The sequence below is a fragment of the Alligator mississippiensis genome, chromosome 10, assembly GCF_030867095.1.
Source record: "Alligator mississippiensis isolate rAllMis1 chromosome 10, rAllMis1, whole genome shotgun sequence".
NCBI lineage: Eukaryota > Metazoa > Chordata > Crocodylia > Alligatoridae > Alligator > Alligator mississippiensis.
Window position 1 is genome coordinate 10,769,570 of NC_081833.1, and position 27,297 is coordinate 10,796,866.

Consider the following 27,297-nt stretch of genomic DNA (forward strand, 5'->3'; position numbering starts at 1 on the left):
AGTGTCTGCACCCCTTATGCCATGGGACCCCTCCTAGAATAGCCTCTGCCCACCTTCCTGCCTCAGCTTCCTAGTCCTTGTTCCCCAGGCAGACTCAGCCTTCAGGTTCATGCCCTGCTCTTTCCCTACTTGTTGTCTGTGGGTTCGTGTGTAGTCAAGGTTGACTTGTGCATAAAAGGCTCCAGGGTCAGTGTGGTTGCATATCCACTCTTTTTCCGTAGGTGTCACTGAGACCACAGTAGATGAAGTAAAAGAGAACCAGCCTTTTGCTTATTCATTGGCACAGGGGGTCTGGCATTGCCCTAGTGTCCCCCCCAGCTGCAGAATGACCATGCAGCTTCTCCCACCCCCAGAGATCCCTGCTTGCTTGGGGAATGGAGGGACTGCTGTCAAGACAGGCCAAGCTGAAGGCTGCTATTTTCCCATGACAAATAACCAACTTTCTACCTCCCGGGGAAAGAGAACAGGGCAATACCAGTGACTTGGAAACAAGGGCTGGCCTCTCCCCTCCCCGCCACCCCCCCAAGGTGGGTAGAGCACTGGGTTAAGACTCAGAACATCCTTGGTTCTCTTCCTACACTCTGGCACTCACCAGCTTCATTGCCTTGTACCTCAGGTTCCCCATCTGTGAAATGGGGTTATTCCTGATTGCTTTAGAAAGGGGTGTGATGAAACGTGTTATCTAAAAGCTTAGTGGTATTACTGTTGTTGTTACTAACACTTCTTCCACCCAATTAAGACTCTCCTTTAAGGCAAGAAGAAGTTTCACTTAAAAAAAAATCTCCCTTTAATCTTTTTCCAGCCAACAGCACAGCTTTAATAAGTGAAGAGTCTTCTAAGCATGAGTGCGCCTCAGCTGTGCAGGCCATCTGTAGGTGATCAGATCTCCCACGCTTCATGTTGGCTGGAGTTTGACAGTGTTGCTGCTCCAGTCACCAGCTGCTAATTTACTTGTCACACCACCTCCTGTGCCAGTGTCCCAGTGGGCTTCTGCTGCCTGGGCTTAATGATTTCATTTAGACCTAATCTTCCTCCTTGAGCTTGACTAATATCATCTCTCTTTTTTTCTTTTCTCTGGTTAATTGGATTTTTCTGCTCCCCTCTGTCCCCTCCACCAGTTGGCTAGCAGAATATCCCCCAGGGTTCAAACAAGGTTAAAGGGAAGTGTATTCCCTTTGCACGCCACGCAGCAGGCTGCTAATGTTACTGTGGACAACCTGGCACCTTCAAAACCAAATCTGACAGACAGATGCCTTTTCCTTCCCTTCCTCACAACAGAAAACCTTGGCCTTTTGTTATTTTACCCATTAAGTACTTTCATCAAAACACTGTCCTGTTCATCTGGTTCTTCCTCTTGCTCCCAACAGACTCAGACATGGGTCATCCAGGGGGCCATGGAAGCATGTACATCCTCCTGTTCTGCTAATGATTCACCAGGCGTCTTAGGTCGTCCGGGAAAATTTCCTGGTCCTTGTGACTGTGCAGAGTTCAGTGGGGTTCTTGCTCTGTCTACTGCTTTGCTGCTTCTACTGAGCTGCCACCGCTTTTGCTGAGCAGTTCAGTATTGGATTGGAAACCGGTCGAAGGGAACCCCCGGTAGATGCTAACCAGGGCTTGTCCTGCTTGCACTGATGGACTAGGAACATCCCTGATGGGTTTAGAACAAGCTTGTCAAAGGTGACCTCTAATTCTGGGTGCTTCCCCTTTCAGGTGTCCAACTGGAAGTAGGCAGGTCTAATTTTCAAAGGGTGCTGGCACCACCACTCCCCAACTTCAGTGAGAGTTGGGAGGGCTAAATGCTCCTAATGACAAGCCCCTAAGTGGCTCACATTGGGCACCTACTGGCAACTGTTGAATGTTTGAACTTCAGCTAGTGCCCCCACCCCCCAAAAAAACCAAGCTAGTTAGCTCCTTACTTCTCTGGCACTAGGACCTGGTTTCTGTGTGCTGGCTTATCTTAGCAACCTGACTCCTGGACCCTAGGAAAAGGGAAGAGCATGCATTCATAAGACCAGGTGGTATTAGATAAGATTAACTGACAGAGGCAGACGCAGCTCCGCATGCCTATCTTCAGGGAGTGAATGCAGAGACCAGGGCAGGAGGAAACAGTCTCTGGAGGGTTATATCATCCAGAAGGTGCTGAGAGACAAGGGGATGAGATTTTCAGTGGTTCTTTTTAATGGCCCAGACTGTCTAAACTTCTTTTATTTATTTCACTTTCCCCAATGATTTAAAAAAATAACACCTTGGTAGGGGACATAAAAATATCCTCAAGGTTGTCAGAACGGCATAAAAACTTCCAAAAGCACATGTCTTATTCTCTCTATCCGCTGGTAAAAACAGCCCAGGTTATAAAAATCCAGGCTGTTTACAGACATTGTAAATAATAGTCATCAAAGAAAAGGGAAATTCAGCAAAGAAACCCAGAACAAAAAACACATTCTCTGGAGAGCTGCGGGGGCTGGGGGAGCGAAATAGTGCAAATCAGTCACTACTTTTAGTAGGAGCTCTCCCTTGTTCTTCAATAAGGCTCAGAAGGATGTTCCCAGAGCCATGCTTGGGTAGTGCTTCTACTTTATTGCAGTGCTCAGTGAGAGCGAACCATGCATTTGTCATGATTTAAAATCAGAGCAAGGCCCACTAAGGATCCCAACAGGGACCAGCATCCCAGAGGAGAACCTCTGCCCGCTAACTGAATCATAGCGGTGTTGCTCTGGACAGGACCAGCCATTCAAAGGAGACTCCTGTGGTAGACTTGATAGGAGGCACCAGAGTTCAGGCGGCAAAGGAGGAGATTTGCAAGCAGAAAGCGGGGTAGGGCTGCTGTGGTTTGTGAGAAGAGTGAGAAAGAAGAATGACCAATGCAGTGTTACCTGTATGATGAATGGGGAATCAATTTAGTGTTACCTGGATCTTCTCAGATGTTGCAGAAGCTATGGTGGGAGGAGCAGAATAGTTGAAGAAAGGAAGGAGGATTGTTCTCATAAGCACTTCCCTAGGGAGACAAATTTATGGAGACTAGCTTGGGAACACAGTTTTGCCCCATCTCCTTCTTAGGCTACAAGAGAAGAGGGCAGCTCAGTGGGAGCCAGTTTGAGCTCAGAAGCTCAGTTTTGTGAACCATGCACATCACAGACACGCTCTTTTCCTCTAGAGTTCAGACGGCATGGCCGTACTTAGTTCCTGCAGTTAGCAAGTGAGCAGTGTGAGACATCGGTGCACTCTCTGGCTGTGTTCCTAGCTAGTTATCCCCACCTGCTGCCCCACTCCCCAAAGCCCTTTGACAGAAAAGGCCAACCTAAGGCTTTGCCCAGTCCTTGCACAGAAACCACGGAGATCCTCCAGCTGATTGTTGTGCAGCACAGTGATGCTTCACAGCTGCACAGCAGTCGGGCCATACGTGACCTAATTTCTACACCCATGGGTTCCTGGGAATGCCTGGCTAGCTGTCTTGCAGTCTGATTTGTTTGCCCGATTCCTCTTACATGCTACCAGGTATTATAGCAATGGCCCATAACAGCAGAGCTGGCAGTGCTGACGCCGCAGTGTTTGGGGCAGCCGTGGTGGAGTGCAGTAGGACTCTTTTATAGGGCTTCATCTTAGAACGGCTCAGAAAGTTTCAAATAAAATGTCTTTTGTCAGAAAATGCTGATTTGTCAAAACTGAAACTTTTTGCAGGGAAGCGCGAGTCTCAGCCACTCTCTCGACTTGACAAAACATTGAAGACAAACGGTCTGAAATTGTTAAAAATGTCCTGTACCGTGGCAGTCTGCTCTTTAAGGATTAGTGGTGCTTGGGGTCAGCCTGTCCTGTTTCATGGCATGGAATTTAAAGGGTCAGTAACCAAAATGGGAGACTGGTGTTAAGCAAGGTGTCATCTCCTGAGCAAGATAAGGCCCAACTGTAAGGGCAAACAGTGTGGAAAGTGTGTGTCTGTGCATGTGTATCTGTATGTGTGTGGTGGGCCAGGGAAGGCTGCCTTTATCAGAATGCAACCTTAGGAAAGAGTAGGAACTGGGGGTGTTATATATACTCAATATACTAGACACTACAAAGGGGAATCTTTCTGGAAGTGCTTATGGGAAGGGCCCTGAGGAGGCTGAAGAGGAGTGCACGAGGGCCAGGCAGTGTCTAGAAGACTCCTAGGGTATGTCTACATCAGGGGTGGGCAAAATGCGGCCCGCCAGGCCATTCTATCCAGCCCATGGGGCCCTAAAAAATTTAGAAAATTAATATTTATCTGCCCTGGGCTGCCTGTCATGCAGCCCTCGATGGCTTGCCAAAACTCAGTAAGCGGCTCTCTGCAGCCCTCGATGGCTTGCCAAAACTCAGTAAGCGGCTCTCTGCCCAAAATAATTGCCCGCCCTGGTCTACATAGAGTCACGTAGAGAGACGTAGACTACTTTTAAAAAAGCTATCTAGGGACCAGAAGCGTCTGGTCTTGGCAGCAAAGACCTCCGTGTGGGGTGCTTTACCTGGTCAGAGCAAGAGCACAGAGGTCAGTGCAGTGCCACATAAATGTGTCTCTGGTGTCCTGTTCCAAAGATCAGATTGCACTCCTTCCCACTGATGTCGATGCAAAGCCCATAAGCACACAGATGCATGCTCCTCAGTCCACAGGCCCATGATTAGTGTGCAGCGTCCCTTATTTTGATGGTGCTGATGATGATTTTGTTTTCAGATGCTCATGGGATGGACCTGTTTGCTGTGGCAGTCCATGAGTTTGGCCATGCCATTGGGTTGACCCACATCTCTGCCATCGAGTCTATCATGAGACCATACTACCAAGGCCCAGTGGGGGATCCCCTGAAGTATGACCTGCCTTATGAAGACAAAGTCCGAATCTGGCAGCTGTATGGTTAGTGTGTCCCATTCTCATCCCCATGCCCACCTTTGGCATTTATGTCTCACTTCCATCCCCAGTGCCTCATAGAGACAGCTGTTCTCTAGAGCATGCAATACCCCTGGTGAGGAAGGCACTCCCTCTAACACTTCCTTGTCTTCCTGCCAGGAGTCAGGGAGTCTGTGTCCCCGACAGCCAAGCCAGAGGTCACCAGAGCCGATGACCACCCCATTCTGCCAGAGCTGCCAGAGAACCGCTCCAGTATCCCGTAAGCCGAGTTCCTTCATGTAGCATTGTCACTGATGTTTCCGTGAAGGATGCCAGTACTAAAGCATGAGTGTCTAGTCCAGTGCCTCTGGGCTGCATAGTTTCCTCTTGGTAGCTAGTTAAAGCCAGTGAAAGTGGGCAGGGGGTAACTCAAGGGGAAGTTAAAGCCAGGGGAAGTGGGCAGGGGGTGACCCAAGACACACTATTTCATCTCTTCCCCACAAAGCCATGACTAGTTCCCATCACAGGATTAGGAGAGAGGTGGAACCATGAGAACTGTCTCTAGACACGTGGGTTGCCCCTGCAAGGACTCACGAGGCTGCGGAGTGGTAATTCCCCTGCATTGACTACCCACGGTATACTTCCTATCTGCTCAGACAAGGCTCTATGGTATCTGGAGCCAAGTGGTGACTTGGCTCTTGAGGGAGTACTAATATCATAGGTGCAGCTGCTGTGGGGGTTGAGGAGGCAAAAGAGGAAAATGTATCCCCTAAATGTTAGTGACCTGCCTAACGTGGCTGTGGAATCCGCACCTTTTAATTCCTGGTCCCTCCCCTGCTCCCGCAGCCCGGTAAAGGTAGTCATAGCCCTGCTAGAGAGAGGAGATGGGATGCACTGGGAGCAGCTGGTCCCGTGGGACATCATGGCCACACCTTCACCTAGAGGCACCACCCTGAGAAGAGAAAGACACTCCACCTGAGTTCCCAACAGTCTTTCCACAGGAAGGGCGTGACTAGACCTCGAGTTTAATAAACTCCTTTCTTGTTGAATGTGTAATGGGCGGGACACAGCAGGGCCCACAGACAGCCAGTTCCAGCTAAGGGCTCTTGTCTAGAGGGCATTAAACCAGGCAGATAGCAGCAAAGAGAAGTGACCCTGGGAGAATCCTTCAGTGGTCATTAATGTCTTCACCTTATGCCCTTGCTGTTGGACATCCCCTTTCCTCTGCTCCTGGCAGCTGCATCACCATGCTAGGCCACTTCTAAGAACAGAAAGGTGGCAAAAGAGATGGAGTGAAACTGGAAAATAAAGGGGGAGGCAGCCTGAACTTCATGCTACAGACTCCCAAGGCCTCAGTGTCAGCCCTGCTTACTCCTTGATCTAGGTTTGTCTCAGCAGTGTGACCCTCAGCTGCAGGAGTCCTCGTCATCCAGCCCTTCCAAATGCATGCTTCTGGCCTTTGTTGCCTGTAGTTAAGATGTATCTTAAATCTCTGGTTTAAAATGCAAACCTCAGTGTTGCATCTCTCACATCTGTATCTGGAAGAAAAGTATCCCTTGAAATGCTTGACAGCAGTAATGGCAGACCCCCATCTTCCTGCAGCCCCTGGCTATTATCAGTCCTTCAAGGAGCACCATGAAGTCCAGAATCATCTTGGAACTCGCTGCTTTTCCCTAATATCCCAGCATCACTGAAGATTTGCTCAGCACTGTGGGAAATTTGTCCCCATCACCCTTTAGGCTAACTTATCCTAGATGAAATTTTAATCAGGCTTCTTCTGCAGTCTCATGGCTTGTGCACACACAGCTTAGGGTATCCTGTCCATATGAGCAACTGGCTAAGGTACTTCCAGGGGTGGATCAGGGATGAGCAGGGAGTGGCCTGGCTCCAGGACAGCTTCTTTTCAGGAGATGTTTGCTACGACCAAATGTGTTATCAAGCAGACAGGTCCCCTTCCCTTGTTTAGGGCTCTCAGACTAAGCAGACCTTGGCTTCTGGATCTAGCAGTCTTGAATGCATTAGGAAGCTTTAGGGATACCTGAACAACTTCTGGCCAGGAGCCTACAGGAGCAGAAGGGCTCTCTGAGCATGTGGAGGCCTAGAAGGGAGGCTTTCAGTGGAGCTGTTGTTACTTTGCACCGCTATAGCACTATGCTGGGAACTGTGCAAGCACATACTAGCAAGCTGTCTCTGTCTGATGAAGTTGCAGTCTGAACAGGATGGATGAGCATGAAAGGTGAAGGGATTTGCCTAAGGTCAGTGGCACATTCGGAAGTAGGTCAGGCTTCCTGTTTTCGAGGCTACACTAGCCAAGGATTTCATCCCCTTTGGTCTGGCTGCTTTCCTCTAGAGGCAAGACGGTCATGCTTTTACAGGGATTGGGATTCCCTCTGAGCTCTTCCAGGGCTCTAGCAGCAACTGCTTTACAACCATATTCTCTGCCTTAGCACACTCAAGGCATGTAAAAGCTTGGGTCTTGGCATGTGCTAGCCTGGGATTCAGTCCACCACTCTGCCACAGACCGTGTGAGTAACTGTGGGCAACTCAGTCTCTCAGTTCTCTGTCTGTAAAATGGGGATAACTATTCCTATAACCTACTACTAAGGAGATTATGAGAATAACTGCATTCAAGAAGGATTATCCAGTGCTTGTTTCTCTGGTATTGGAGCTAATATCAGTACCTAACATATGGAGAACAGTGGGGCAGAAGTAGGGTTGCCACTTTTCCATCTATTTCCCCTGCTCATTCCACTCGGTTCAACTGTCCAATGGTTTTTATGTCCTCCACCCTGAGGCATTCAGTATTTGCTTACCCAGGATAGAGACATGAATCTCTGAGACTTTTGAAAAGACCCTTTAAGGGGTCCTGAGTAGAGCTTTCCCCACCACATGCCATTCATTCTGCCCATCTAAGAGCCACCGAGGCAAGCTCATTCTGCACACAGGCACCATGTTTGCACACTTGGTTATTGTGAAGCTCTGGGTCATTTGGGCATGAAAGAGTTAAAAGCTACAGCCGCCCAAAGATAAAACCCAGTGTAGGGAAGTAGCTTTAATGAGGTGTAAAGTCAGGACTAGAACGTAAATAAGGAGCTCAGAGGGTGGTGAGGGATGTTATAGATAATAAGGAATAAGGGGATGATCACTCCTCCTCTGTGCTTGGGTTATTGTTTTATTTAGCATCCAATTCCCACCTACACATATGCGTGTGGGCATGTGCGTGATGTTCTTTTCCTTTAGGAAGAAAGTCCAAAATATCTTCTGGTTTTGGATCCATACCTTAACTTCCCCAAAAGAGGACATTGTAGATCCAGTCTTGTTATTTATTATATTTAATTTCCTAAAAGTTTTGCTAAAAGTTCGTCCTTGTGCAGGTCTTGTGTGTGTGTACATATTTTTTTCTATAGATACACTTGTACCTATAAATTATTAACATTTAGCAACTCTTTTTTTATCGTTTCTTAAGTGGTGGTATGTGTAGCACAGATGGAGGTGGAGTCAGCCTTTGTGTTACATCCTCATGGAGATTTTGGCCAGATTTTTCAAAGGGACCACTAATTTTGTGTGCATGATGAGGGACCTAGAAGGGGTCTAATTTTTGTAAAGTGCTGAGCATCTCCTATCTGACAATGGGGCTCCTTTAAGGCATCTCAAGCTTGTCACCCCAAAATGGCTAGTCACTCCTGAAACTCTTAGCTACCTGTATTGTGTGTGTCGCCAACAATAGCTGCTACAGGAAAAGTAAAGAAGTCCTCTTCCTGTGTCTTTACCCAGTCGTATTCTTTCTTGGTGAATCTCCGTGGACTTTGCTGGATTTCTCCTACAAGATGTTTCTCAGCTAGCTGGAACGCTGTTTCTATAATGGTGGTGTGCCTCGGAGATAAAAGAGCTCACTGAAATGACACGAGCTTTTTTTTTTCCTCCTGAGAAGGAGCACATGTCTTAAATGCTGGACATGATAAGTAGAACTGTCAAGCGGAGGGGATATTGGGAAAACATTTGATTTAGGATGTGCCCTGAAATGGGATGATTTCAAAGAAGCTTGAGATGGGCTCTTGCTAACATGCTCTTCCAGCTCCCCCAAGAGAGAGTGAAAAGTTTGAAAGCACATTAAGTTGAATGCAGAGAGTTTTCATCCTCCTACCTATGTTTGTGGTTTACGTACCATATTAGTCATGCTTAGTTAGACACCCGCTGTCAAGCTAGCTCCCTTGATAATGGTCTGGCCATTCTCCTCTCACCGCAAGGCAGCAAATCTCTGGCAACGCACTGGCCATATGCGGAAGCTTAATGCCACCAAGTGGTTGGGGCCTACTGCTGCTGCCAGTCAGGAGGGTGCGCCTTCATGCCAAGTGGTTTAGGAGCAGAAGGATAAGGGTACTAATCTCAACCTCTCTGGTGCTTTGATGTTGCTTAGGTAATTATGTTGTCAGAAGGCACGCAGTGTTACATCCTTAGCAGTACTGTCGTGTTTGTTGCTGGGATGCGTCTAAGCAAGGAGCTGGCCCTTCATGCTGCATCATATGCCCGGGGCTTATTTGAGCATTCAGATAGGGACATGTGCAGCATAGGAGCCTGGAGAGAAGAGCATATTCTCCCGCTGATCCTTCAGCACCCCACAACACACACTGCCGGCATGGAGAGCCATGTCCATTAACACATCATCTCTCCATCCCTCAGCCCTGGGAATCAATAGGAGAGTGAGCTTCCAAGCCAAACACGCAGCTGGCGTATAAGGTATGGAGATGTCTGGGAGGAGGTTGCTGGCAAGCTACCACACAGACCCTCTATTAGCAAATTAGATTCAGGCTTGCCCTTCACTCAGAGCAGCTTGTGTGTGCATGCTTCAGCTATCCTTTACTTCTCCATCAATCATCATTTCTACCAGGGCTTTCTTAACCATCCCCCTCCTTTCCCTCCCACCCGTGACAGCAGCTGGGTGTCCCTGCCAAGCTAATCACTCCCTGCCCTTTCGGCGCACACCCCTGACTCCCCTGCAGCTCCAGCTCCTGCTGCTTTGTTCTGCTAACTTCTCTGAGCTCTGGCTGTAAGCACTGATGTCCGGTGAGCTGAAGTCAGGCTGTTGTCAGCATGTGGGCATTTGGAGTCAGTAGGCGTCCTGCTGTTTCAGTGCAGCGGGTCAAACGGCGCTCTTAGTTGTACTGCTGTGAAGCTGGAGAGATGGCATTGCCTCTACGGGAGTTACTCTGCACTTACAGATGCACTGCTACAGCAAGAACCTGGCTCCCAGTCTCTCTTGTCCTCCGAAATGGTTTCATGTGGCTTGTGCCCAAAACCTATCCTGACCCTGAGGCCATGGGTAGATTCAGAACAGGGCTGATGGGGGATTGCAGTACAACAAACCCATGGAGCTTGTAACCACCTGTGGAATTACTGTATAGAGCAGGCAACCAGGGCTCGTAGTAGAGATGATATCTTTTATTAGACCAATGACAGTTTTGCAAAAAAAAAGTCTTTAATTGCAAGCTTTCTGGCACAAACCCCCTTCATCAGGCATTGGGGAAAAGATTGTAAAAGTTCTTCTGGGTAGAAATGAAAGTTCATATTTCATAGGATATTTCATAGGATTTCACAGAGGAGTCAATATAGAGCAGCACCTCATCAGACTCCGCAGTCTCTATAGCCCGGGGCTGCAGATTCTTTTCAGCCAGCTCAGGGGGGAGTTGTTTTCGACCCTGATCAAAAGAGACAGAGCAGCGGGTGGGAGACAAAATGAGGAAGACTGAATTGCCTGTGCTCCTGGCTCTGGGAAGAGGTGCCCAGGCAAGGGGAGATGGAGGGGGATTTTCTTCTTGCTGCAAAGGTAGGACTGCAGTTCATGTGAGCTCTGCCTTTCCACAGCCTCAGAAGAGACGTGCCCAACAGATGTAACACGCACTTCGACGCGGTGGCTCAGATCAGAGGCGAGGCTTTCTTTTTCAAAGGTAAGAAGCAACTTCTGCTGCTAATAGGCTCGATGGTCTTTGCCAGGCTGGATTCATACGTAGCTCTGCACCACACTGCGGGGTTGCATTTATACATGCTGTTTGGAGGGCAGCTTTGCCTGGACTTTGAGTATATGCAGTCAGAGTGTGTGCAGCTTACAAACAGGAGCGTTCTGTTAACTCCTGTACTAATGGCCAAATCCAGACATCTAAGGCCATTTGATCACATTTTGGCGGCATAAAGGGAGCTTAGACCTTTAAGGCCCCCTAACACCCAGTAAAATGTGAACCAAGCCACCCACTGCAGGCAGGGGCCTGCTGGGATGAACATGTTTCAAAGCATTGGGATAGGCCTAATTTTAGCAAAGGAGACTTAGAGAAGAAGCCTGGAGGTGGGCAATGGTAGTGATAACAGGCATGTCATAAGAGATTTCACATGAGATGACAGTGACTGGATTAAGCTTTGTGGAGGAGAACCAGGAGGGATGTGGCAAAAAGGTATCTAGACTATTGAGCAGTAAGCCAGGTGCTTCTCTTCAACCAAGAACAAGGGGAAACCCAGCGATAAAAAACAGTACAGGTTAAAAGAGTATTCTTTAGCAAGGCATGGGCATGAAACCATAGAGCTCTGTGCCTTGAAATGTTAATGGTTCCCTTTAATGAATTTAGTAGAGATTAGGATGAATGATTAGGGAAGTATGGAGAGCAGAAGAATCTCTGCCGATACGTTAATGAGGAAATGAGACTTCATGCTTTAGGTCACCAGCTAATCACTGGGGTTCAGGAGGAATTTTTTTCCATTCCTAACTCCCTGACAGGCATGTCCATGTCAGCCTATACTGTGGGTTTTACACCTCTGGAAACAGTATGTCACTGCCTTGACCCTGTATAGTACTTTTTGTTCTGCTCTTTGATTCATTGCACCATGCTGCCCAGAATTTCAAAGCAAAGGACTGATTTCAATATTGGCAATATCAAAGCAGAAATCTCAGTGACCCAGGGATGCGCAGAAAAGCAACAGCTCACACTCTGTCTCTCCCTTCCTCTCTCTCTGTCCCCTGCCTTTCCTCCCATGCAGTGCATTCACCACCATCCAAAGATAACACACACACGCAATTACAGAACCATCTGGTTCCATGTTATTGAACAGTTGCTGCCAGCGTATCTCCAGGAGGGCCCGACTGTCTAAGAGAAGCCCCTTGGTGCCTCCTGAGCTATACAGAACAGTTCCCTGCCCGCTCTCTACAGGGTTTCTTTGAAGTGCAGGAAGAGGGGTGTCTGGCTGATGCCACCATCTGATTTCCCCGTCTTGGGCAATTGTTTGTTCAAAACAACACCAACAAATCTCTGAAAGCAGTGGTTCCCAAATTAGGGGGCATGACCCCAAGTGGGAGAGGAATGGGGCTGTGAGCCCCATGGAAATGTAGTTATAATGCTCAGGCTTGGAAAAAACGTGGGAAACAATCCAACTGGAAGTGCGGCCCATGACGCACAAAGATTGGAAGCCACTGTCCAAGGCAGGGGGAAGAAAAGCATCCCTCGCTGAGGCTGTGAACCAGGAGAATGTGCTTCATCCAGGGCTGGATTTAACCTTTAGTAGGCCTTAGGCAAACAAATTTGTGGGCCCCAGGCAGGTTGAGACCCACCTCCCCACCCTCCTGCTGCCACCCATGGGAAATGGGGCTCAGTGCCACTGCTAAGAAGGGAAGGGAAGGGAAGGGAAGGGAAGGGAAGGGAAGGGAAGGGAAGGGGGGGCCATTTGCACCGCCGCCACAGAGAGAAGGACCAGAGCCCCTCGCAACTAAGGGCCCACGGCATGTGCCTAGTTTGCCTATACATTAATCCAGCCCTGATCTCATCTCCAGTATATCCTGCTGGATGGAAGTTGAGGCTTCCAGCAAAGAGACCAGAGCTTTTGAAGCCATCTGTGCTGCTGATGCAGCCCAAGTCAGAAGATGCTGTGAGGCACTCCCTCTGCAGCACTGTCTTAGTTACTTGCTGCCACCGGCAGAGTGGGATGTTGGCTCCAAAGACCAATAAGGTAGAAGGGGAACTAGAAGATGAGGACTGACACGTAAGAAATATCACTGAGCTTCTTCAAGGAAAAGACCCTTGAGAGTGAGACCTTATTTGAGTGAAACCCTACTCCAAGCTCACTGCTTGCATATATTTGACACTGGCATTATGTGCTATTTATGGAAAAGCCAAAATAGGGATATAGAGTCAGGTGTAAAGTGGCAGAGCTCCTCTGAATCCAGCTTACCCCAGATGAGGATCCAGCTCAAGAGCTCTGGGGTAAGCTGAATTCAGAGGAGCTCTCCCCTGAATTCAAGGGACTGAATGTTTAAGTCAGCAGGCCCGGATGAGCTCCATCCAAGGGTGTTGAAGGCACTGGCTGACGTCATTGCAGAGCCACTGGCGGGAATATTTGAACGCTCGTGGCACACGGGCCAAGTCCCGGAGGACTGGAAAAGGGCCAATGTGGTCCCCATTTTCAAGAAGGGGAGGAAGGAGGACCCGAGCAACTATAGGCCAGTCAGTCTCACCTCCATCCTACGCAAAGTCTTCAAAAAAATTATCAAGGCTCACATTTGCAAGAGCCCGGCAGGACAAATTATGCTGAGGGGAAACCAGCACGGGTTCGTAGCAGGTAGATCGTGCCTGACCAATCTAGTCTCTTTTTATGACCGGGTTACAAAACGCCTGGACGCAGGAGTAGGGGTTGATGTCGTATACCTAGACTTCAGGAAGGCCTTCGATATGGCATCCCACCCCATACTGGTGAACAAGTTAAGAGGCTGTGATGTGGATGACTACACAGCCCGGTGGGTGGCGAATTGGCTGGAGGGTCGCACCCAAAGAGTCGTGGTGGATGGGTCGGTTTCGACCTGGAAGGGTGTGGGCAGTGGGGTCCCGCAGGGCTCGGTCCTTGGACCGATACTCTTCAATGTCTTCATCAGTGACTTGGACGAGGGAGTGAAGTGTACTCTGTCCAAGTTTGCAGATGACACAAAACTGTGGGGAGAAGTGGACACGCTGGAGGGCAGGGAACAGCTACAAGCAGACCTGGACAGGTTGGACAAGTGGGCAGAAAACAACAGGATGCAGTTCAACAAGGAGAAATGCAAAGTGCTGCACCTAGGGAGGAAAAATGTCCAGCACACCTACAGCCTAGGGAATGACCTGCTGGGTGGCACGGAAGCGGAAAGGGATCTTGGAGTCCTAGTGGACTCCAAGATAGACATGAGTCGGCAGTGTGACGAAGCCATCAGAAAAGCTAATGGCACTTTATCGTGCATCAGCAGATGCATGATGAACAGATCCAAGGAGGTGATACTTCCCCTCTATCGGGCGTTGGTCAGACCGCAGTTGGAGTACTGCGTGCAATTCTGGGCACTGCGCTTAAAGAGGGATGTGGATAACCTGGAGAGGGTCCAGAGAAGGGCCACTCGTATGGTTAAGGGCTTGCAGGCCAAGCCCTATGAGGAGAGACTGGGGCACCTGGACCTCTTCAGCCTCTGCAAGAGAAGGTTGAGAGGCGACCTTGTGGCTGCCTATAAGTTCATCACGGGGGCACAGAAGGGAATTGGTGAGGCTTTATTCACCAAGGTGCCCTCAGGGTTACAAGAAATAATGGCCACAAGCTAGGGGAGAGCAGATTTAGACTGGACATTAGGAAGAACTTCTTCACAGTTCGAGTGGCCAAGGTCTGGAACGGGCTCCCAAGGGAGGTGGTGCTCTCCCCTACCCTGGGGGTCTTCAAGAGGAGGTTAGATAGGCATCTAGCTGGGGTCATCTAGACCTAGCACTCTTTCCTGCCTATGCAGGGGGTCGGACTCAATGATTTATTGAGGTCCCTTCTGACCCTAACATCTATGAATCGATGAATGTTTGGATGCTCGCTGCAAGGTGAAGCAATAAGTGATTTCAGTTCCCCTTACAAAGTGCTGCCTACCAGTGCTGTGAACCAGGAAAAACAACAGCAGGCTGGACCAGGCAGATTGTTCCACAAGCCCTCCCACTGGCACAGTTCAAAGAGAACATACATCTTTAGTTGCCCCGGAGGACTAAAACCTGCTGTTCCTCTTGACTGCAGCGGAGCTGTGCCGTCTCAACACTTCTGAAAGTCAGGAAGCTTTGATTTTAGGTGTCTCATGTCAGGCAGCCTAAATTATCAAACTTGGGCTCAGGCGTGCGTGTGCAGGGCTTGCAGTGGTCTTGCCAGGGGCACTTCAATCCGAAGAACGTTGCACAGCTGGAATCAAAACCACCATGCCACCAATATCACAAGTGGCATTAAGCCATCACCCATTTATAATGAAGGAGTGCAGGAAGGCAAGTCTTTTCATCACCAGGTTTGCCCCAGTTTTGCATCAAACTTTTTAACTTTAAATGAACGTGGCTTTATGTTGTAGAGTAATTACAGCTCTTACCCAAAAATCTGCACGTGGGTCAGTGGGTAGTCCAATAAATCCAGTACTTTGGCAGGCAGATTTGGCCGGAGTGCAATGACAGCATGCTTGTGGACCCCAGAGAGCCATTGGCTTCTGAATTCACTACTACCCCAATTGCTGTACGTCTGCTGTTGGCGATAGCCTGTCAAAGCAACGAGCCTATTCCTGACACTGAATTCAGTTTGAAAGCTAGTTGGTATACCTGCCGAGGAAAAAAGAGCAGCTAAATTGCAGAGTAACGGGGCGAATTAGCAATGAGTACTTTTAACATGAGATCCATATCCACTAAAGAAGCAATTCTGCCAAGCTGTATTTCTTCTGAATTTGATGGAAATCTGGTCTTTTCTCATGCAAGCCTCATCAGAAATGCAAAGAACATCTTTATTTAATTACATACGTTTCCATAAATGTACTGCGGTCTCACAATTAGAATGCAAGGAGATTGGTTTTTTTTAACGATCTTAAAAAGAATTGGTAATTATGGCAATTCCTCATGCGTTTGAATGTATTATTCATACATAGGTTTCAGTCAGATAGAGCAAATATGCAAAACGGAGCAGAAGAACAAGCGGATGATATAAATTCTTTTAATTGTAATACCCCCCCCCACACACACACATATATATACTCTGCAGATGTTTAAGTGCTGGAATTTTGCCTCCTGCATTATTAAGCCAACATCTAATTTCCATGAAATTTTGAAAGGTGGTGTCACAATCTGCCGGCTCCGTAGAAAAAGAGCTGAGCGTCTTGAATGCAAATCTGAAGAAGCATCTTGTGCTTTGGGTTGCTCACGCCTCTCCTGGGAGCTCAGCTTTGCAAAACCCAGTGTAAATAACCTCATAGTAATATCTGGCAGGCCCCGGGAACAGCAGAGATGAGAAGAACGTGAGAGAGGGTAGGCACTCGGGGTGCTCCCTCCTCTCCAGCTCGCACTCTGGAGAGAGACGTCAGTGGGGAAATGCAGTTGTGAAACGTGCTGCAGGACCACAGAAACTCCAGCTGGGAATCCCATGGCTGCTGTCTCCTAATTTCCCATCAAAATTCCTGGAGGGTCTTCTGAAAATCCTGGCCTTATGTTCATCCCCTCCCTCCGCTCAGCACAGCCAGCTTGCTTCTTTTTTAGTGAGGGTAAACACCTCCAAGCTAATTCTCCATGGGCGTAAATGAGTGGAGTTTCAGAGTTTGCTTGAGCTGTCCCCAAAAAATTTGGCCCATTGTAGCATTTGGGGGCTGCAGGAGGCCACCTTTTCTACAGGCCTTTGGACTGTACGCGATGCATCTCCACATTCCTCTTTGCTGCTTCCTTCTTCCCCGCTTGCTTCCCCTCTCCTGTTTTTCCCCTATGCTGTGGGCAGAGCAGAGATCTCCATGCACTTGGGAGTCCTCAGAGGGTTTTAACCTCCTTGCGTGCTTAGTCCATGGTCTGAGCTAGTCTGGCTTCAGCTTCTTTAGCAATCTCCGGTCTCCAGTAATATCTAGCAGGGACGGGAGTTGCAGGAGCAAGGTGACCGAGAGACAGTCATGCAAAGGCAGCGGGGAAGGAGAGAAAGTGTCTCCCGACAGAATGTTATTTCATTGATTCTTGGAGATGCTCTCAGCTGTACGAGCTTCATTCTTCAGTCAGAAGGACGGTGGCTGCAATGCAGAGCCCCGAAGCCTTCCAGGGAGTTGGAGCAGGTTTCTCCCTAGTGCTCTGCCAGGCTTATGAAGATGCATCTGACTGTTGGGTTCGTGGGGTTGGAAACTCAAGTGTTCTTGTTTGCCATCTCGGGTGTTTTGTTTTCCACTAATTCCTGACTCGGCCCACACCTTCATAATGAGGTGTCTGAGTCTTTCCTCCTGTCTGTGTTCATCTAGGCAAGTACTTCTGGAGACTGACTCGTAATAAGCACCTGGTCTCCCTCCAGCCAGCTCAGATCCACCGTTTCTGGCGGGGTTTGCCTCTCAATTTAGACAGCGTGGATGCCGTGTATGAGAGAACCAATGACCACAAAATTGTCTTCTTCAAAGGTAAGAGCTTGAATTGTTTTTGGAGCTGAAGAGCTGGTTTTTGGGTCCTGGCTCCTCGCTGTATGCAGGTTCATTGGGTAGCTGCATCACACTGATTCATGATGCTAACAGCACAGTTGCCTTCCACTCCATTGAATAACCATGCCATTTGAGTTTCTAAAAGATCACATATTTGAAGGAACAAATATATCCCAGTCCCATGGATTCCTGCTATCTGTCTGCTCTCAGTTGTTACTCTGACCATGGGAATTTAACCAACCACTCTCACTTCTGCTGTGTTTCATTGCAGCATGTCTACACCGTGATCCTCACTTTGCGTAGACGCACTTGAGCTGGCTCTAAGCTATCTATCAAGGTCCTGAGAGCGTTGCAGCCACTGACAACATGGGTTTCAGTGTGGCCTGCAAAACCCATCCAGGACCTTGGGATAAACGCTTGGGTGGACAGCCCAGGCTGAGCTCCATGTCGCTGCTATTTGCTAGTTCAAATCCAGCTCAAGTAAGTTTATGTGAGCTGCAGTCACACCTCTGAATTGCACTGCGAACAGCATGGTGTCATTTCCTGCAGCTAGCATTCAAACCAGGTCTGCTGCGGCTGATAAGAATCTGGTTGCGTTGAGCAACTCAAAGCAAAATCAGCTCTGCTAAGTTTGTTTCAGGTGAAAATTGATTTTTCTCTCTCTAACGTTCCTCTTTAAGTGTGTTGAGTTATTGATTTCGGGAATGCTGAATCATAAAGGTAAAGCAATGGAAATGGATTATGCCCCAGTCACGGATCCCACAAAGCATCTGTACCCACAGAAGCATTTCAGAACTCAAATTAACCTTTTATGGCCTCCCGCACGCCTGGGGAAAGTGTTATTTCCTCAAATGGAGGGAATCCAAAATGGCAGCCACGATGTGCTGGACTCCACAGACTGCCAAGACCATACCGCTATTCACAGCACGATGCCACGGGGGCATTATTCAGAGGCAAATGATCCATTGGTTTGTTATATGTCCTGGGCTCCCAGCGTGGACCACCTGTGCTCAGAGGAACAGCTGCTCTGAGTGGGTTCCCTGGGGGGAGAGCAGCTGTACAGCAAACCACGGCTTAGCAAAAATGCCATAGGAGCACACTTTGGCAGGACCAGGAGAGGAATTTTGCATTGCTCCAGCTCCCCCTGCATCTGTTCTGCGGAGAAACAAAAAAAAGGCTTCGGCTGGCACCCTGCAGGCAAAAGCTCTGCTGCACAGCACTGCCGGCCTGAGACATCCAGGCCCTGGACTGAGTGCTGCTGCTTATTCAGCTCCTGAGGAACAAATTGAGCTGACAGTATCACAGCAACATATTCATCCGCTAGTGCAGGGGTAGGCAACCCCCGGCACGGGTGCCAGAGAGTGGCATGCTACGGCATTTTGCTTGGCATCTCAGGGCAGATGGGGAAGAGGCCGGGGCTCTGCTGCCACAACAAGATCGGGCCCCTCGCATTCCCCCCCGCACCGTGCACCCCTGGCATGCCAACATCTTACAAGTCAAAGTTGTAGGTGTTTCTGGCGCTTTGCTGAGCCCTGTGCTAGTGCCTGCCCCTTCGGACCAGGTCGGAGGATTTCAGTTTCCAGACCTTTAAATTCCCAGTAGTAAAAACACCGAGAGCTAAACAGGGATGTGCATTAAGGGGTGGTGCACAGCTACCAGGAAGACGCAGGCCCCAGGAATGCCTCTGAACAGCGGTGTGGAGTCCCAAAGCCTTCCCTGCTCCTAGGAGAAGTATGTTGCAATGTCCCTTTTACAAGTAGCAGCTAATTCCTCTCCTTGCACTGGTGCAGCTCCAGTGACCATTTGTATTGTGGGGATGGGGCCACTGGCCCCTGCCCGCTTGCTCATTTGTGATGGAGGAGCCACCAGCAGGCCTGGATCCAAGAGTTAGCAAGGTCATAGGTCACGCTGGACAGGGGCGCAGACAAGATCCAAGCTAGTGAAAATTAGGGCTGCGTCTCAGCTGGATGCCAGTCCCAGGCTGGAAGCCTCAAGCGACGATGTGCTCATCTCTACACAAACACAAGGCACTTCAGCTCCTTGTGATGAATTAATGGTCCTGCCTGGCTTGTACAGCTGAATCCGAGACGCTCCTTCGGGCCTTAGGGTAATGCTTCTCTCTCCAACCACCATCACCAACATTCAGCTGGTTGCAGTGGCCTGTCTGTACGGGTGCGTGTGGGTGTGTGTGCAGGTGTGTGTACTCTTACAAAGATGCTAGAAACCCGGGGTGGGGCGGGGGAATGGTCTCCCCCCTACTTCCCTCCAAGTTCCTTGGCCCAGGTGGGCTGATGTATGAAAGATCACAATGGAGGTACTTCAGGGCACTTGGCTCTCTCAGACATTTCATGAAGCAGAAGCCTCATCCAATGGTTAAGACAAAAATCTGGCACTTGGAAGAAAACAGTTCAATTCCCTGTCCTGCCACAGACTCCCTATGTGACCTTGGGCAAGTCACTTAGTTGGTGCTTCATTTCCATCTGAGCAAATGGGGATGCTGACACTTCCCTACCTCACAGGTGCTGTGGAGGTACATGCACTGAGGGCTGTGAGATATTCAAATATTACTATTGCTCCAACACCCCGGTGGCCTGGTGCTCCCCAGTATAAGCAGATCTTTTAAATCCAACAGAACGAATAAGAAAAAACATGGGGTCTCCTTTTGCCAAGGTAGTGAGTGTTTTCTCTTTCAGAGTTGAACTACATGCACCACTTGCCCCATTTGCCCTCCAAACCTCTGTGTTAGGCCTTATTTCTAACAAGAAATCAACTGGGAAGGAAATGGAGCACCATAACCCAATGCAAGACTTAGAGGACCAGCCTAAGACTGTACAGCGTAATTGGTGTGTTCATGTTCATGTTCTGGAACCCTAATGCCTCCCACATTTGTATTCAAGTGGGAATCCGACACGCAAAAAGCAAATATCCGCTGGAAACTTATTTCCTGACAAGCTGTTGAGTTATCATTCCCTTTCCAGAGTGCTGTGAAATCAAAGCTAAGGATTGTCATAGCAGCGGGTCAGGAAGTGTAACCTTGTTCAACGAAACTTGACCTCTGCTGCAAAGCAAAAATGATCTTGCTACCTGCATGTTTCCTTTCCCCAGGAGACAGATACTGGGTGTTCAAAGACAATAACGTGGAGGAAGGATACCCTCGGCCAATTTCGGACTTTGGCTTGCCACCGGGAGGCATCGATGCTGCTTTTTCCTGGGCCCACAATGACAAGACTTATTTCTTTAAGGACAATCTCTACTGGCGTTACGATGACCATGAGCGGAGGATGGACCCCAGCTATCCATCAGAGACCGCTCTGTGGAAGGGGATCCCAAGCCCGTTAGACGATGCAATGAGATGGTCAGATGGTGAGTGTCTCCATGCTATTGATGGAGGGGAAATACCCTTCACATCTTAACTGTGCTTAAATCCTTTATTATTTTAACTATGGCAGCCTAGGTAAAGTGTTAATATAGACACCATTATGCCAGTACAGAAATGCTTATACTGAAGTAGCTTATTCCAAGTTGATTAATTGAACTAAGCTGTACAATTTTTCACACGTCACCCTGGTATAACTGCATCTACGTTAGGCTTTTCTGGCGTAGCCATATTGACAAAAAAGAAATCACATTAATGCCAGCAGTTTCATTAATGAGACTTCCTAAATGCAGACTAGGAATAAAAACACCATTCACAGCAGTGCTGCACCACAACTGCTGGAATTATCGTGAGAGCTTGTGTGCAGAGCTGTGACATTTCATTACAATGCAGTTTTATCCTGTGGTGAGGCTGTGACATGAGTCTTGCAAGCTGTTGGTCAGTAATTAGGAGTATTCTGCATCACTAAGTGACACATAGCTCATGGCTGCTACTTGTCACGTGTATGAAACCTTGTCCTCATTCTTGTGCCTAAAATATGTCTGACAGCATCCATAGCACTTCAGACCACGATTTGATGAATTAAACTAAACCGGGCCGGCTCATTTTTCAGGTGTGGGACCTAAAAGCTAAAACCCCAGGGAATCAGTAGGAGATGCTGATGGCTGGCTAGATATATAGGATGCACGTAACACATGCACCATGCACAGACACAGATGGACAGACGTTAGTATCAAGACTAATCGATGCCTCCACATTGTATTAAGATGGGGCACATGGATTCATAGATTGTAAGGCCCAAAGGGACCTCGGCAGATCGTCGGGTCCAGCCCCCTGCACCAAGCAAGAAAGATAACTGGGTGTCAAGTAACCCCAGCAAGGTGCCCGCCCAGTCTCCTCTTGAAGATTTCCAGGGTAGGTGACTGCACCACCTCTGGAGGGAGCTTATTCCTCAGTCTGGACATCCTGACTGTGAAGAATTTTTTTCTAATGTTAAGCCTGAAACCGTCTTCCAAGAGTTTGTGACCATTATTCCTCATTTTCCCCAAGGGTGCCCTGGTGAACAGTTGTTCACCAAGTCCTTGATGTATTCCCCTGATGTAGCAGTAAGCTGCTACCAAGTCCCCTCTCAGCCTTCTTTTTTTCAGGCTGAAGAGTCCCGGATCTCTCAACCTTTCCTCGTATGGCTTGCCGGGCAAGTCTCCGATCATACGAGTGGCCCTTTTCTGGATGCTCTCAAGCGTTACCACGTTCTTGTTAAAGTGCAGTGCTCCAGCTGCAGTCTCTCCAATGCCGAGGAGAGTGGGAGAATCACTTCTTTGGTTTTACTGGAGATGCATTGATTGATGCATGCCAGGGTATTGTTAGCCCTGCTGGCTACAGGGTCAGAGCTTCTGACAACAGTAACTCCCTGACTTCACTGAACACGTCATAGCACATGTTTGCAACAGCGGAGCATGGCCCTAGACAAACCCCAGTGTAGGTAACACCTCTCTGTTCTCATTCCTCTGATGCTTTTGGCAGATATGAGGTTGTTCTTCACTTGGGTCTCTACACAGCTACTGTAAGTCCCTTTATTGCTATGCACCACCATCTAATATGATTTTTATACAAAGCTTCCCTCATCCTTGCTAAGTGCAAAAAAGAGTGTTTGCAGTTCCTGGGAGATTGTCCTGCGCTGTTTGCATCATAGAAAGGGACCTCAGACATCCCTTTCTATGATGCCCATCATAGAAAGGGACCTTTAATCCTTGCTCAAGGCGGGACGATCCCTGTCTAAACCTTCCCAGACACATGTTTGTCCAACCTGTACTTAAAGACGTCCCATGACAGAGATTCCACATGCTCTTCAGGCAATCTATGCCAATGCTTCACCACCCTCGTAGCTGGAAAGTTCTTCCGAATAGCTAACCTAAATCTTCCTTGTTGCAAATTAAGTCTGTTACTTCTCGCCTTGTCCCGTGTGGACACAGAGGGCAATTGATCCCCATCCTTTTTCTAATAACCCTTTTTGTCTTTGATGACTCTTTATCAATTCCTGCCTTGCCCCTCTGATCTCTAGACTAAATATCCCAATTCTTCCAATCTTCTCATATGCCATGTTGAGAGGTAAAGAACTTGTATTTTTATAAGGTCATATTCAGAGCTGGCATCTACAGATGCAACTCCGTTCCGTCCCATGTTGGCACTGGCCTCAAGTCATCTCTTGCTTGCTATGGACATGCTTCTTTTCTTCAGAATGATTTTTCCAGCCCATCTCCTAGGCGCTCAGGAAACATGACACATGCAGCACTTCTGCCCAGTTATTTTGTTGCTTGGTTAAGAACAGGATCAGGGCCCTCCCACCCTGGGTGCTGCACAGACACTAAGTGAGAGGTAGTCACGAGCACAGTCACAGATCTCAGTCTTGCAAGTTGCTCCATGAAAGTCAGTGGACTTCCAGGTGCTGAGATTGTCCATTCAAAGCCCCATGTAAGATGGGACAGATGATACTTGATCCTTTTTCTTGACTGAGCCTGTTTGTAAGGCAGTTTGGGCATGTTGTCATTTGCCATATTTGTTGAAGTGTGTGTGGAGGGTTGTTCATATTTGTTGAAGTGTGTGTGGAGGGTTTTTTGCCAGAAAAAGGAGCATGTAAAAAAAAATGAAATAATCTTATGGTAGATATTTTGCCTGTCCGGATGTGCTTCTCAGGGATGAGAGTTATTAGACATGGCTTAGCTTCCCTGGGGAAACGGTGGAAATGCCGTTACTGGTGGGCGTTCGCTTCAGTGCAGAGAGTGCTTACAAGAGAGGGACACTTTCAGTTTGATTTATTGGCAAGGCTAAAAGCATAATAGCAACCTTTAAACCACCGCGAGAAGGGGAACATCACCAGGGGCTTATCACACTGAACCTAGGAAGCTGCTGAGCATGGCCCATCACTCACAGTGACAGGAGTCCTTCACAGGCAGGGAATATGTTTGGAGAAGTCAAAATGTGTCTACTTCTTAATGGATGTTGTCCTCTCCTGTGCCAGAGGTCTGTGCGGGGCCTGGTGAACCACCTCACCCTTTAGCATAAGCACAAAATGATGCATATGGCATTCTGCAAAGCTGCAGCACTGACGTGAAAGCTGAGGATGCCTGGCTTGGAGGAACAACGCACATAGATGAAGTTCGGCTCTTTCCCATGCCCCTCATATCCCTTGCTGTTTTTTGCCTCAATAATCGCTACATGTGAAGGCACCATCAGACCCTCAGAATACGTCCCTCTGGGCATATCAACATTCAAGCCCCTTTAGACAACTTAGGCAGCCAAGGCCATGCCCAGATTTCTCTTCCAGCCTTATTAAGCCTCTTGTACCACCAGTGGTGAGGGGCATATGTGAATGAGACCCCTACCTTAGCCATAAATACCGGATGGATTTAGAGACCAGAAGCATAAGCAAACACTAGGGGTTGTACTGTACCACTAGTGATTGTACCGCTGTGCCGTGCTGAGCGGGTGGAAGAGCACAAAATGTCCGTTCAGGTTGGGAGTCATTGTAACCCTGCCCAACAGGTGTTTTGGTCATTGGTGTGCCCTGCCTGCTGTGGTCATTTGGTGCCATAGAGGCCACTGCATGCTGTAGGTACAGGACAGGAGATGAGTGACAGAATGAGTGCCCCAGCGTGCCCCTGCTAATCCTGTCTGTCCTTTTTTTCCCACCCCCACAGGCGCAACCTACTTCTTCAGGGGCAAGGAGTACTGGAAGGTGCTGGACAGCGACATGGAGGCAGAGCCCGGGTACCCGCAGTCCATCGCAAAGGACTGGCTGGTCTGCAGCGACATGCAGTCCGACTCGCCAGAGGCAGCAGGGAGCAGCAGGACTGGGGCACGCTCCAGGCAAGGGCAGCACGACGAGAGCCGTTCGGAGAACGGCTACGAGGTCTGCTCCTGCACCTCCTCCTCGGATTCCCTCGCGTCTCGCCTAGGGCTCAGACTCTCAGCTGGCCTTGTGCTCACCAGCGTGTGGACAGCAGCGTTTGCCCATGCAGGGCTATGACATCTGGTGACACAGACCCAGAGACATTACCATGCTTCAGGGACCGGTGGCGATGGAAATCCCACGAGGTGACACTGGTGCAAGCAAAACACACATTCCTAGGACCATGGCGGCAAAGGTTTCAGATTCTCCATGAGAAGTGAACTGCACTTATTTGTGTCTGAGTTAAAGGTCTAATAACAGACTGTGGGTTCTGCTCCTTCTTGTTCCCCTGCCCCAGGCAAAGGGCGTCACATCACTTGGCAGTTAGAAACATTTCCTAGAGATGTCTCGCTATGGGTGTTTAAAACCTGCAGACTTAGGGAGGGGGTGGACAAACTGAGAGACAGCTTGGCCTCAATGGAAACAGAGTAGATAAAGGTGAGACCGAGCTGCCAGTGTTTCAGGAGGGAAAGAGTATGGGAAAGCTGCTGCAACAGTGCCGCTGTTTGGGGGTGTGATGTCTGCATCCTATTGGATGCATTAGCTAGAATTACCTCTGGGGTCCACTGATAGGTTGTGAAGGGGGATATTTTGCAACCAAATCGACCACATTAACTGATGTCAGATCAGAAACACTTTTGCCTTTATAAAGGACGCACAGGCCATCTGTGTTTCCAGATGTTTGAATTTAAGGGTTTATGTTGGCCACCTGCATCCACAAGCCATGGTCATCAGCAGTGATCAAATCTGATGCCTTCAGCACCAAAACCACAAGCCTTCACTGCTTGATTGAAGCAGCAGCTCTTTTAGCTCCAAGCAGGAAGCAGGCTCGTATAATCACTGAGTGCAGCCAATCACTTGAGATGCAATCACATGCAGGAAGCTACCATAATTCACGTACATCCACGTCCTCTGCTCCCCTAAATCCTATTCTAGGTTGTAGCTTCTGTTTGATCGATGTATACAAAAATCACCTTCCTTTACATTCACTTTTGATATAGCTGGTGATGTGCTGGGGTCCCAGGGGTAGTACAGGATCGAACGAGCCATGGTCATCTCCTTTGGTGTTTCAGCAAAGGGTGGGGAATGGCAGAAACCAGGTCAAGGGGCTGCCTCTGGTGACTGTTTTAGTTCCCAGCAATTTCATTGCTGCGGGCCCGTTTCCCTGGGTGTTAATTTGGTGCCTGAGGGCACTGCAGAGGACTGAATCAGGCACAGAGCGGAGAGGCAGTTTCCCACAGGGGCAGCTCTCCAAAAGGCAGCCGCTGCAATTCAGGAGTCATCAAAAGCCTTGAGAGGTGTGCAATGTGCTTTTTCTGTGCCCTGCTTATGAAGTGGTGTTATCAAAAATGCTACCACAAAATTACCCCTCCCCTCAATCCAGGTCTCTGGGTAATAGCGTGGCGATGGGACTCTGAAGCAGGCTGCACAGTCCTTTGCGGCATCACTTTGTCCTACTTGGCCTTTACAACGGTGCTGCTGGCTGGGCCATTTTTCAATTGAATGGGCACAGCAAAAAACCCTAAATAGGACAGTCTAGAACATGAGAGGCATTGAAAGCTGGAAATCATCCCTGATATGCTTTGGACGGTCTATGAGAGCTGCTGCTGCTTGAGACCAATCACACAAAAGCCTTTGAAGATGAGGCAGTAAAAGACAAGGCCCATTTCCTTTACGGCAGGAGACTCAGTTTGGCTCGCTGGAGCCGCAGTCCTGAAAGCACTTTGCTCTCTGTCTTGCTAGGCACCGATGAGCCATCGATTTCTAAATTACCAACTCCGTTTGTTTTTAAAGTGCCAGCCCCATTAAGTTGCACCTTCTGTGATTAGCTGATGGGTAGAGCTATGCACGGCTCACATGGCACCTAACTGCATAGAGCTGCCTGTGTTGCACCATCGGAAAGATTTCCTCTTTACTGGGAGGAGACCTGTTGGTTGACATCATTCCTGGACCTAGCACTGATCTCTCTCTCTCTGTCTTGTGGGGGCCTGAGACAAAGCCCAGTGAAAACTGATGGGAGTCTTCCCAGTGACTCCCAAGGGCTTTGATGGGGCTCTCAGAGAACAACTCTTGGGTGCCGGTGCCTTTATCTTACAGCGTGGGAGCAGGACCCAACTGCATCCTACCACGGGAAAAAAATAGCACAAGGGGTCACCTTGTGTTTGCCTGTCTAGCATTTGCATTTTTAAATATTCCCAGTGATTCGCAACATGCAGCTGTCTTTAGGACCAGGTCATATAGCATGATTTTGCAGGACACTGAATGTGAACACGTTTCTTGGAGACCTCCTGTTCAACCATTAAATATCCTTTTTTTTAAAGTGTCTCAGCTTCCTCCATGAGGTCAGGCTGCCTGCCAAGGGTCACTGCAGAAGTAACTCTTCCACTAGGTCTTCTACTAGGTCTGCAAAGGGCAGATGCCATACCCTCCCTTTCTCTGAGAGGCTGTGCAGCTGGCCCGCAGCCATTAAGTGCTGGGTGACCGTTACGGGAGATGGAGATTGCGTGGAACTCAATTTAACTTCTCTCCGCTCCTTGTCTCATGGCAATAGGCCAAGCTCTTCGCTCTGCCCTCAGCAGGTTATGAACTTGAGAAGTGGGAGCTTGGTGGGGGCCCTGCTTCAAGAGTCCAGTTCTGCTGGACAAGGCTGGACTCCAGGAAGCTCACGATGGGGTGAGGGCATGGATGAGGCAAGCAAGGGATGGATGCAG

The 27,297-nt window shown here is 48.8% G+C and overlaps 1 protein-coding gene across 2 annotated transcripts in view; it reads left to right on the forward strand.

Moving 5' to 3' along the window:
• Positions 1 to 26,906, forward strand: part of MMP17 (matrix metallopeptidase 17) — a 123,388-nt gene extending 96,482 nt beyond the window's left edge. For both annotated transcript variants that reach the window (XM_059713439.1, XM_014598423.3), the window contains 6 exons: positions 4,682 to 4,858; positions 5,012 to 5,111; positions 10,694 to 10,776; positions 17,091 to 17,243; positions 20,367 to 20,624; positions 24,336 to 26,906. In XM_059713439.1, the coding sequence (XP_059569422.1) occupies positions 4,682 to 4,858; positions 5,012 to 5,111; positions 10,694 to 10,776; positions 17,091 to 17,243; positions 20,367 to 20,624; positions 24,336 to 24,664 (1,100 nt within the window). In that variant the 3' untranslated portion in view covers positions 24,665 to 26,906. The remainder of the gene's footprint in view (positions 1 to 4,681; positions 4,859 to 5,011; positions 5,112 to 10,693; positions 10,777 to 17,090; positions 17,244 to 20,366; positions 20,625 to 24,335) is intronic.
• Positions 26,907 to 27,297: the final 391 nt, after the last annotated feature.